At 40.5% G+C, this 12,749-nt stretch overlaps 1 protein-coding gene across 1 annotated transcript in view; it reads left to right on the top strand.

Moving 5' to 3' along the window:
• Positions 1-12,749, top strand: part of TMEFF1 (transmembrane protein with EGF like and two follistatin like domains 1) — a 311,438-nt gene that overhangs the window by 125,294 nt on the left and 173,395 nt on the right. Inside the window, exon 2 of the mRNA XM_082258289.1 lies at positions 7,273-7,385. Within this exon, the coding sequence (XP_082114415.1) occupies positions 7,273-7,385 (113 nt within the window). The remainder of the gene's footprint in view (positions 1-7,272; positions 7,386-12,749) is intronic.

Below are 12,749 nucleotides of genomic sequence, written 5' to 3'. Positions count from 1 at the left end.
TGACTAAAATTAATAAAAGATTCGACTTGACTTTGACTTGGTATTCATGACTTGAGACTTGACTTTGACTTGAGACATATGACTTTACTTTTTTAAGTTATTAAATATTTGCATACGTGTTAAAGGAAAATGAATGTGCCTGTTATGTTTCTGACACCATAGTCACTTAAAACACCTCAGTGTGTTCTGATTTTTAGGACACTGGCTGTTTAACAATGGAAATACTTAACATGTTTTTAGTGACTGCAGTGTTGAAACATGACTGGACGAAGGATTTTGAGCTGTTTGGGCATTCAAAGTGTTTCTTTAATATGCCAAGAAAAAAGCACTAAGCAGTTTTATTAATGTTGAAAATAAAACAAAACCTTTCCTGACCACTGACTTTTAACTGATTTAAAGGTGAAAATTGGGGTAGATCAGTATTTTGACTTGATTTGTGACTTGACCAAAATAAATGACTTGACTTGACTTGCTTGACTTCTAGCAGGGACTCGACTTGACTTACTTGCTTTTTGCCACAGTAACTTGGGACTTGCTTGAGACTTGAAGGTTAAGACTTGAGACTTGCTTGTGACTTGCACATGTGTGACTTACTCGCATGTCTGCATATAATATAGAACACTATTTATGTAAATAAATATATTTATATACCGTCATATTTGCGTGCCTGTTTTTGTCTCAGTAATGTATAGTCTTACTTAATGAATAGTGGGGATGAGGAGTTATGCAGACAAAGGCTAAAAAGAGATAGCTAAGGAATGTTGTCTACATGCATGGTATCCTAAGCATCTCTACGTCTGACAGAGAGAGAGGGCAGCTGCCACAGGATTATTGCATGAAGTCCTGCTAAGTTAAAATAATCACAGGTTTTTGCTTGTTGTAGGACTTGAATAGTTTGCTGACAGCAGACACTTACTTAAGCAACCAGCAATGCATTTTAGTGTTCCTATTTATCCCATATATTTACCAGCTCAACTAACTCTGGCCTAATTTAGTGGTGAAGCCTGGTTGTTAGAGCAAAGTCAAATTGGTTTTTTAAACACTTTTTAATTAAGAATTGCAGCCAATTATGTATGCTGAGTTGAAAACTCTAGAACCAACTCAGTTTAGGTATTAATCTGACTCTCTGGTCTCACAGGTGTGAGGGAATGCCACCCACTCGAAAAGTACTCCGGATTAGGGGTGTTGTCTTCTGGTGCTCATAGTTATGATGCCTTAAATCACAATCACAGTGTTTTAAGCATTAATTAGTGTTAGGGAATGGGTTTAGGTTAGTGTTAGAGATTGGGTTAAGGGTTTAGTTCTTGTTAAATATCAGGGGACGTAGGATAACCGCTTGCCGACCGCCGCAAGTACATATACTGCGGCGGTCAGCCCCTCACAGGCAGAGTGACGCATCGGTACGTCGCTAGCCTGTGAGGCTCTGGGGAGCGAGCGCCGCCGGCAGCGCGCTCCCGCGCGGTCACGGACCCCCCCGCGCGTGTGACCGGCGGACATCGGGTCACTCAGTGATCGTCGGGGGAGAGGGAGGAAGGCAGGCAGGCTGTGTAAACAAGCCGCCTGTCATTCTCCCCTGTGTAGAAACACTGATCATACGGTTCTACTATGTAGGACCGTTGATCAGTGTTCCTACAGCTCAAGCCACAGCCAATCACAGTTAGAATCACGCCCCTAGGGACACACACAGCCCCTCCCTCTCAAATAAAGTTAACCCCTTCACTGCCAGTGTAATTTTACAGTAACAGTGCATATGTATAGCACTGATTACTGTAGAAATGTCACTGGTAACCCCAAAAATGTCAGTCAAGGGTCCGATCTGTCCGCCGCAATGTCGCAGTACCGCAAAAAAAATCGCAGATCGCCGCCATTACGCGTTTAAAAAAAAACAACAAAAATGACAAAAATCTTTCCCTTTGTTAGTAAACGCGATAACTTTTGCGCAAACCAATCAAAATACGCTTTTTGCGATTTTTTTTACCAAACATATGTAGCATAAAACAAATTGGCCGAAAATGTTAAAAAATTTAGATTTTTACATTTTTTTGGGGGGGAATTTCATATAAAAAAATGTGAAAAATATTGTTATTTTTGCAAAATTTACACTCTTTTTTTGTTTATAGCGCATGATCAAAAAATCCCACAGGTGATCAAATACCACCAAAAGAAAGCTCTGTTTGTGGGAAAAAAAGGATGTCAAATTCGTTTAGGTACAGCGTCGCACAACCGCGCATTTGTCCGTTAAAGTCACGCAGTGCCGAATCGCAAAATACCCCCTGGTCTTTCAGCAGCCAAATCCTCCGGGGCTTAAGTGGTTAAGGGCTGTGGTTGGAGTAAAGCTGGCCATACCCCAGTAGAACTTTAATCGTCGCAATGTTTGTTCAATTTTTTAATGGTTAGTGGTGTCAAAATATGTGTCAATGAAATTTGAAGAATGGAAATTTTTTCTCAAACAAATTCAATTCTAACTGTGAATGAGGTTTTCATTCAGGAAAATTATACATATTGTAATGTGCATGTTCTAGGCACAAAATAAATTTGTTTAATATATCTAGGATTCAATTCAAGTAGCAGGTCTGAACAACATTTTCTGAGCTTTTGAATGAAGTTAGCTTGAATGATGGCAAGATCAAATGCTTTGACTATTAATTTTTCTGAATTTCTGTACCATCATTAGTATGAATTCCTACTGATTTTGGCCAGCTTTAGTTTTTTTTCAACTAATATGAACAAATTTTATGGCTTTTAGGCAGGGCTTTTTTTCAGCTGGAACTTCCCCCACCTTTGCTTAGGCCCTCTGCTCCCTGCTCATCACTATCACTTGTAAACACAGGGTCGTGGTTGAGTTCCTGCACCTTTTTTCTAAAAAAAAAAGCCCTGGTTTTAGGAATTAGGTTAATGGTTAAATGTTAGGATCTGGTTAAGTGTTAAGGATTCATATTAAGGGTCGGGCTCAGCGTTGGGATTCTGGTGATTGTTCAGAATAAATGTTAGGCCAAATTTAAACTCATCCAATATGTTGCGTTGTGGTACCGCATGCATGGTAACACGCATTTCCTTAATGCACCACAGCATATGTGTTATTTTTGTTTTTTTTTAAATCCGGCATACCACAACACACAGATGGTTCATATTTGTGCATTGCAGCAAGCTAAAATGTAGGTTTGGTATGCCGCCTAGGTACATTAGGGTGCTTTCCAAATTAATGGCACAACAACACACTTCATGGAGCTTCATACATTACAGTGCCTTGCAGTAAAATGCTCGATTTACCACTTGTTTCTGTAACGCACTAGTGTGAATTAGCCCTTAGGGTCAGGGTATTAATTAAAGATCAATGCAATTTTTGGAAGAACTTCAATTAAGCCTTGTTTTCAGTGCCAGAATCTCTCTGCCAAGGTTCTTAGCGTACACAGAAAACACTACTTTCTAAATTAAACTGAAAAATACCGAATCATTTGTTTTACAGGATATGTGGTAGTAGACCTATAAACCTTTTGGTTTTCTTCATACTTACAGTATGTAACTATTGTTTTTATTACTGTTTAAATATTTGAACTTGGCACATTATAGCCTCCATAGTAGTGGTAGTAAGCAATCTGCTCTTGTAAGAGACATTATTTTGCTGTTATTTACTAGAAATGAGTTTACAAACTCAAAAACACAATATATTCAGAACATATATACCTGAAAATACGGAACATTTGGATAATGTTTATAATGCATTCAACAAATTGGATCTGATTTTGTGATGATATTCTAGCTCTCAACTCATTAAAATAGGTACAATACACTATTTTGTATATACTGTGTGTGTATATATATATAATAAATATATACACACACACATATATATATATATATATATATACACACACACACATATATATACATACACACATATATATATATATATATATATATACATATATTTATATTCCTTGAGCAATGAAGAGAGATAACACCACTCAGGCTAGTCAAAGTCAACGATTCAAGGTGGGTGCTGAACCTCGGCTCACCACCAGAAGCATAAGGCCCCATGCGCACAGGGCGTCAGAAAAAATGAGCTGCAAAGCTATTCCTGACGCCAGGAAAAAGCGCGTCAAAAACGCGTCTTTAGCAGCATTTCGCATTGGCCTCAATGCGCGTTTAGGTGCGTCGGCGCTTAGCAGCATTTTTAAATAAACACGACCCTCTTCTATTTGTGACCAATCACATTTTTAATTTTTCACATTTAAAAAACACCTGACGTTGCTAAAAGCCGATATACAGCGTTAAGCCGCGTTTAGGCGCGTTTAGCAGCATCGGGGGTTTTTACAGCTTAACGCTGCTGCTCCTGAATGCACTGGCCAAGTTTTTTTTTGCAGCTTTAAAACGCCTATGCCACTTGGAGCTCCTAAAAGCCTGTGTGTGCATTAGGCTATAGAATAACACAGAGGGGCATTTTTAAGCTGCTGTGTGCATTGGGCCTTAAAGAAGAAAATGGTTCGCACACCACCACAGAATCCAATGAAGAAACGTTCCTTTATTCACATAAGTGGTACAAAGTACAGCAGGGTAGAACAGTAGACGCGTTTTATACGACTGCTACATTCTTGCTCATTACCGAAGTCATGTGAAACACATCTACTGTCCTACCCTGCTGTACCTTGTACCACTTATGTGAATAAAGGAACTTTTTTCATTGAATTCCTTGGTGGTGTGCGACCATTTTCTTCTTTCATATATTCCTTGAGAACAGGGATTGATGTGAATGTATAATATATATGTAAAGTGCTGCCTAAATTGGTGGCGTTATGCAAGTACCCGTAATACTAATAATATATGAATTAAAAGGATTTGGGGTTTTATAGGTGAGTCCTTTAAAATGCAATTAAACTTTACCTGCATTGTAGGTCAAAAGCCTAGCTGTGCCGTCTGACAGGAGTTTCTGGATCACAAAATTAGGACTTAAGCAGGGTACACACTAGGGATTGACCGATTATCGGCAAAGCTGATATATCGAGGGCCGAAATGCACTTTCCCCGATATATCGGAATCGGCCCCTGAGGTTACCGATATTGCCGACATTTTGGGGAAAGTGCTGTATCAGAGTGATGCCTGCAGCTAGAGGCATCACCCCAGTACCAGCATCCATAGCCGACGGTCGGCTGTCTTGTAATGACAACCGATGTGGCTGAGAAGCCGCTCGGCTGTCATTACAAGGAGCGGGAGAGGACGCTCCCCTCCCACCACCTTCTGTGGCTCGCCCGGGTCTCCCGTTTCACCAGGAGACCCGGGCATCCTACCTGCACAGCCACGGAAGAGAAGACCGGATCAAAGTCGCATTCCGCTCTGATCGGGTCTCCATGTAAAACCCGGAAGTGATGTCATGACATCACTTCTGGGTATTCGGCGCCAGATTAAAAAAAATGAAAATTACTTTACAGCATTCAAAACAGCCAAACTTGACTGTTTTAAATGCTTTTAAGTGCAGAGGAGGGGTTTTGGGGTCCCTCCACAACAGTACCTTTCAAGTGTAAGAATAAAAAAATAAATCATTTTTTAAATATACAAAAATATTGGCCAATATCGGCCGATACCGATATTTAATGACCAGAATATCGGTATTGGTATCGGCAGAGAAAAATCTGATATCGGTCGATCACTAATCGGGAGAACAATCCTGCGATTTGTCTTGTTTAACAGCAAGTCGGAACTGAGGCAGGAAATGATGTACAAAAAATCTAATACGACAAAGGATTTTTTTGTTGTTGTTTATTGTTTATGATGTGATACCATGGCTCAGTGCTGACCCATGGTTCACGTTACAGTTCAGGTCCACTGATACTGCCTTTGCAAAGTCAGCAATGCAACGATCATATTGCACACACCAAGTTTTTTTTTTTATTTGTTAGCACAGCATACATTCAGCACTGAACAGTACATCTGCCTTTTACATTCAGTGGTTTTGTGCAGACTTTCCAGCTGTTTTATTGAGGTGGATCATTTGTTTTGAAGAAAAAAGCTGTCAGGTAACAAGAAACACAAGGCATTTACATGCTGGGCTTAGTTAACATTTCTTAGCCTTGAATTCCTTTTGACTGTCACATTTCACAGTTTTTAGTCTGCTTTGATGCGTGTATATGTGTAAGCTCTATGAAATGTCAGTATATTGCCTACTAGTAGGCATTTTATACGGTGAAAACAATTACTCCTTTATACCGCACACCCTACCAGAGATTAAACTGCATGTACAAGAAACATAAGATTAAGACGTCTTGTAGGCTCTATCAATCCCCAACAACATCTTCCTATGGCTTTCTGGATTAAGAAGTGGTTGCTCAAATATGCCCACACACTGTTAAAAAAACAAAAACAAATCACAATTATTACGTTACCATGTTGAGATTAACACATCTTTTCTAGTGATTGTAAGAGCCGGTTCACACTGGGGCGACTTGTCAGGCGACTATGGCAGGCCGTGGGTCACCTGCCATAGATTAGCACAGGACCCGTTCTAATAGGAGCGACACAAGTCGCTCCGTCTTAGAAAAAGTGTCCTGAGCTTCTTTGGGGCGACCTGGAGTGACCTGCATTGACTTCAATGATATGAAGTTCCTTTCCGGCCGCTCCGAGGTCGCCCCGGCAAGTCGGGTCGCTGCAATGTGAACCGGCTCTAAACGATCACCTTGTAAAACAACCCATTCAGTTTTAAACAGAAATGGCAAACATTTGTGTATAGATATATATATATATAAAAAAATATAAATACCCTTTTGCCTTTTTTATAAGCAATCACATTCCCTCTGTTCTCAGATGCATTAGAGCTGGGAGAGGAAAAGCAGCAGCACATTGAGCTTCCCAGTGAATGGCTGTGCACCGGGGGGGGGGGGCGTGTCAGGACAAGTCTGTTCATTAAAGCAGAGTAATAAGTTTCTAGCATAGCTAAAGAACTTTTTTTTTTATAGGAAAGCAGAGGGACTGACAGGAACACCAGGGATTTCACATAAAGGAAGCAATACAAAAGAACAGGATACTTTGTCATTCAAGTACATGGTACAGCAGGCACATATCAGGAATATGAAGGATTGGGGTTACAAAAGCTTTAGGTGTATGACTTTATTAGGTTATTCACTGTTCAGCATTTATCCCTCCATATAGTGAACCCCAGATCCCCACCAAATTCTGTACTGGACCAAAGACTGCTTGCTGGAGATGGGTAAAAATGTATTGGGATTTCTGGAGATGTAGATTCTACCAGATTTACTTACAGCATGACTTTTTCTTTTGTAGAGCTGAATATGCGGGAGTCTGAAGTACGACGAGTGTGTGATGAATCAACGTGTAAATATGAGGGTGTGTGCAAAGAAGATGGAGGTATACTGAAGTGTGCCTGCCAGTTTGAGGTAAGGTAATAATTTAATGATTTAATGGGCAGAGCTTGTACAGAAGTTTGTGTTCCAGTGACAGCCTGAGTTTACTATTCAATTTGTTTTCTTTTATGGGCTTTTTATCTCTATTTTCACCTGGAGATCTGGCCTGTAACACATCTCTTGTATTAGAGTGCCCCCACTCTGGATGAAGGAGCACATGGGGGCACAGCAGACAGCAGCATTGTCAGTCTGGGGGAGGGGGTGTTAGATGCAGTGTACTAGTGGATTTAAATACACTAACAAACTGCTGCAACTGCTTCTAACGTATTAGATGGAGTTTGGTTTCAAACAGTTGTTTCCTCTTGGAATAAAGGGTTTACATAAATAAAAGACAATCATTGTAAGCACCCCTGTCAGTGTTAAATGGTTTGTTTCATCTCTGTAACTGATACATTCTGCTTGATAGCTTGTTTTTAAAAAAAAAAAACAAAAAACAGACCTTGTGGCTGGTTCACTTAATTAAAATAGAAGAAAATAAGCCTAAAAAAAGAAAACAAATGCAGCCATTGCATGAAATAATTGGTACGCAGCAATATAATAAATGTTTGCTTTTGGGTTTATTCTCACTTAAAAGTAGTAGTAAACCCTCAAATTCTTTAGTTTAACACATTGAGCACAATAACAATAATATTCGCCACTTCCTTGAGCCCTATAAGGCAAAAAGTTAGATACTATGTTAGCTGACTCATAGGAACTTCACACTGGGCATCAGATTACATATGCCTATTTACCCATGTATTGCCCTATAGAGACCCAGTTGCATTTTTATGTTATATCCTTTTTTTCTTTTGTTTGTTGTTTCCCTGCAAAACTCAATAAAAATTAATTGTAGGGAAAAAAATCTCCAGTTAACTGTTAAAGATTTAGGTATGGATATTTTTACATAGTTACATTGGTCCAGCTTGCATATACCATACCTGTGGAATCCCTCTAGAAGCTGGAAATAACTGTAGTAGACACTGTTAATACAGTGATTTGTTATTTCCACTTGCTTCCGGGTCCTGTGCTGAACAGCTGCCCTGCTGATTTGCGAACACTGGCCTCCTGCTCAGCACAGGCACCATTCAGAGAATGCTTTGCAATTCCTTAATGAATGCAAAGCATACTGTGATTGGACAAGGTGGAGAGTGTAACGTCACTGCCCTGCTTCTCCACCTTGTCCAATTAAAGAATGCTTTGCAAATATTGAGAAGATGCAAAGCGATCTTTGAATGGTGCCTGTGGTGATCGGGTAACCTCCTGTGTTCACAATGCAGCCAGGCTGATTATCAGCATGGGGCCTGAAAGCTAGTGTATCACTTTAATAGTGGTGTCTACTACAGAAATTCCAGAGCTGGACTAATTTAACTATGTAAAAATATTCATACCTGCAAATCTTCTTTCTAACTCTTACCCCAGCAGTTGCAGTTTACAACTTTCAATGCTGCTGGCTCCTGCTTTCTGTGCATGTTTCTTCTGATCTAGAGCCAGTCTGTTTAGTTTGGAGAAAGGAGGGGGAAGAGAAAGGAAGAGCCAAGGAGTGCCTTGCCATCCTAGGCTATGGTGCTGTGTGTTTATGTTGATGCAGACAGTGTAGGGAGACACCAGCTTAAATGGGAACATAGGCAAGGATAAAAAGATAAAGAAGCTGAATACAGAAGTATGTTTTTTTCAGAATCATACTTACCTAGGCAGATACAGCATCAGTCCAATGCTTCATCTGTCCCTCTCCAGCTCTAAGACTGAGAACTGAGCAACCAAACACTGCCGATCGCTCGGTTCTCAGGGTTCCCTAAGCAGAGAGCTGGTGACTGTCAGGGGGCAGGAGTGGCAGGCTCAGGCTCTCAGCGGGTGCCAGTCCAGGCATGTGGGTGGATCCAGACTTCATTGTTGCCATCTTGCCTTAGCCCTGGACCAGCACTGTATTGTCAGCTGATAGTGGGCTTCAGCCCGCACGTTTACTGAAAACGGGTCATGGGAGTGCAGAATGAAATGCACTTCTTTGACCCACAGAAGTACAGCCAAATGAGCTTTGGCTGTTGTTGTTCAGTTGTTTAGTCATGTCCGACTCTTTGTGACCTATTAAACCTTAGCACTCTAGGCTTTTCTGTCCTCCACTGCCTCCCGGAGCTTGCTTAACTTCATGTTCATTGTTTCGATGATGCTATCCATCCATCTTGTTTTCTATCGTCCTCTTTTCCTTTTTCCTTCCATGTTTCCCAGCTTCAGGGTTTTTTCCAAGAGAGGATTCCTCGCATTAGGTGGCCATAGTATTTGAGTTTTAGCTTTGTGATCTGTCCTTCCGGTGAATATTAAGGGTTGATCTCCTTCAGGATTGACTGGTTTGATCTTCTTGCCGCCCAAGGGACCTTTAAGAGTCTTCTTAGAGATAGTTCAAAAGCATCAATTCTTCTGCGTTCAGCTTTCCTTATGGTCCAACTTTCACAACCATAGGTTTGACTATATGGCACTTTGTTGCTAGGGTGATGTCTCTGCTTTTATTAATGTTGTCTAGGGTTGCCAATGCTTTCCTCCCAAGAAGCAAGCATTTCTCTTGCTCATGGCTACAGTCACCGTCTGCTGTGATCTTGGAGCCTAGGAAGATAAAATCTGTCACTGTTTCCATTTCTTCTCCCTCTATTTGCCAAGGAGTGATGGGACCGGTTGCCATGATCTTAGTTTTCTTAATGTTCAATTTCAGGCCAGCTTTTGCACTCTCTGCTTTCACCTTCATTAAGAGACCCTTTAGTTCTTCACTTTCTACCATTAGTGTGGTAACGTCTGCATATCTCAGGTTGTTGATATTTCTCCCTGCAATCTTAATTCCGGCTTGTGATTCATCGATCCTGGCATTTCGCATGATGTACTCTGCATATAGGTTAACCATTTCTGGACCGGAATGTTTTACCCCCTTAATGACCGGGCCATTTTTTGCGATACGGCACTGCCTTACTTTAACTGACAATTACGCAGTTGTGCGACTCTTTACCCAAATAAAATTGATGTCCTTTTTCTCCCACAAATATAGCTTTCTTTTGGTGGTATTTGTTCACCTCTGCGGTTTTTTATTTTTTTGCGCTATAAACAAAAATAGCGACAATTCTGAAAAAAAAAAACAATATTTCACATCTACAAACTAGAGGAAAGATTTGTCATTTTTATTTATTTATTTTTTTACTAGTTATGGCGGCGATTCGCGATTTTTAGTGGTACTGGGACATTGCTGCGGACAGATCGGACACCTAACTGACATTTTTGACACTTTTGGGGGTACCAGTGACATCACTACAGTAATCAGTGCTAAAAATAGAGCTGCACGATTCTGGATAAAATGAGAATCCCGATTTTATTACTTAGAATAAAGATTCTCAGCGTAACATCATCTTTAACATTATACAAAAAAATTGGGCCAACTTTAGTGTTTACTTTTTTTTAATTCATTAAAGTGTATTTTTTCCCAAAAAACTGCGTTTGAAAGATCGCTGCGCAATTAGAGTGTGACATAAAAGCTTGCAACAATCGCCGTTTTATTCTCTAGGGTCTCTGCTAAAAAAAATATATATATATATATATACGGTATATACATATATATATATATATATATATATATATATATATACAGTGGGTACGGAAAGTATTCAGACCCCCTTAAATTTTTCACTCTTTGTTATATTGCAGCCATTTGCTAAAATCATTTAGGTTCATTCTTCTTCCTCATGAATGTACACATAGCACCCCATACTGACAGAAAAACACAGAATTGTTGTCATTGTTGCAGATTTATTAAAAAAGAAAAACTGAAATATCACATGGTCCTAAGTATTCAGACCCTTTGCTGTGACACTCATATATTTAACTCAGGTGCTTTCCATTTCTTCTGATCATCCTTGAGATGGTTCTACACCTTCATTTGAGTCCAGCTGTGTTTGATTATACTGATTGGACTTGATTAGGAAAGCCACACACCTGTCTATATAAGACCTTCCAGATCACAATGCATGTCAGAGCAAATGAGAATCATGAGGTCAAAGGAACTGCCTGAAGAGCTTAGAGACAGAATTGTGGCAAGGCACAGATCTGGCCAAGGTTACAAAAAGATTTCTGCTGCACTTAAGGTTCCTAAGAGCACAGTGGCCTCCATAATCCTCAAATGGAAGACGTTTGGGACGACCAGAACCCTTCCTAGAGCTGGCCGTCCGGCCAAACTGAGCTATCGGGGGAGAAGAGCCTTGGTGAGAGAGGTAAAGAAGAACCCAAAGATCACTGTGGCTGAGCTCCAGAGATGCAGTCAGGAGATGGGAGAAAGTTGTAGAAAGTCAACCATCACTGCAGCCCTCCACCAGTCAGGGCTTTATGGCAGAGTGGCCCGACGGAAGCCTCTCCTCAGTGTAAGACACATGGAAGCCCGCATGGAGTTTGCTAAAAAACACCTGAAGGACTCCAAGATGGTGAGAAATAAGATTCTCTGGTCTGATGAGACCAAAATAGAACTTTTTGGCCTTAATTCTAAGCGGTATGTGTGGAGAAAACCAGGCACTGCTCATCACCTGTCCAATACAGTCCCAACGGTGAAGCATGGTGGTGGCAGCATCATGCTGTGGGGGTGTTTTTCAGCTGCAGGGAAAGGACGACTGGTTGCAATCGAGGGAAAGATGAATGCGGCCAAGTACAGGGATATCCTGAACAAAAACCTTCTCCAGAGTGCTCTGGACCTCAGACTGGGCCGAAGGTTTACCTTCCAACAAGACAATGACCCTAAGCACACAGCTAAAATAACGAAGGAGTGGCTTCACAACAACTCCGTGACTGTTCTTGAATGGCCCAGCCAGAGCCCTGACTTAAACCCAATTGAGCATCTCTGGAGAGACCTAAAAATGGCTGTCCACCAACGTTTACCATCCAACCTGACAGAACTGGAGGGGATCTGCAAGGAGGAATGGCAGAGGATCCCCAAATCCAGGTGTGAAAGACTTGTTGCATCTTTCCCAAAAAGACTCCTGGCTGTATTAGATCAAAAGGGGGCTTCTACTAAATACTGAGCAAAGGGTCTGAATACTTAGGACCATGTGATATTTCAGTTTTTCTTTTTTAATAAATCTGCAACAATGTCAACAATTCTGTGTTTTTCTGTCAGTATGGGGTGCTATGTGTACATTCATGAGGAAGAAGAATGAACCTAAATGATTTTAGCAAATGGCTGCAATATAACAAAGAGTGAAAAATTTAAGGGGGTCTGAATACTTTCCGTACCCACTGTATATATATATATATATATATATATATATATATATAATGTTTAGGGGTTCTAAGTAATTTTCTTGCAAAAAATACTGATTTTAAATTGTAAGCAACAAGTGT

This window comes from Pelophylax lessonae (genome assembly GCF_965119305.1).
Source record: "Pelophylax lessonae genome assembly, chromosome: 5".
Classification (NCBI taxonomy): Eukaryota; Metazoa; Chordata; class Amphibia; order Anura; family Ranidae; genus Pelophylax; species Pelophylax lessonae.
Note: the sequence above shows the minus strand (reverse complement) of the source record. Positions and strands in the feature narration are given on the sequence as shown.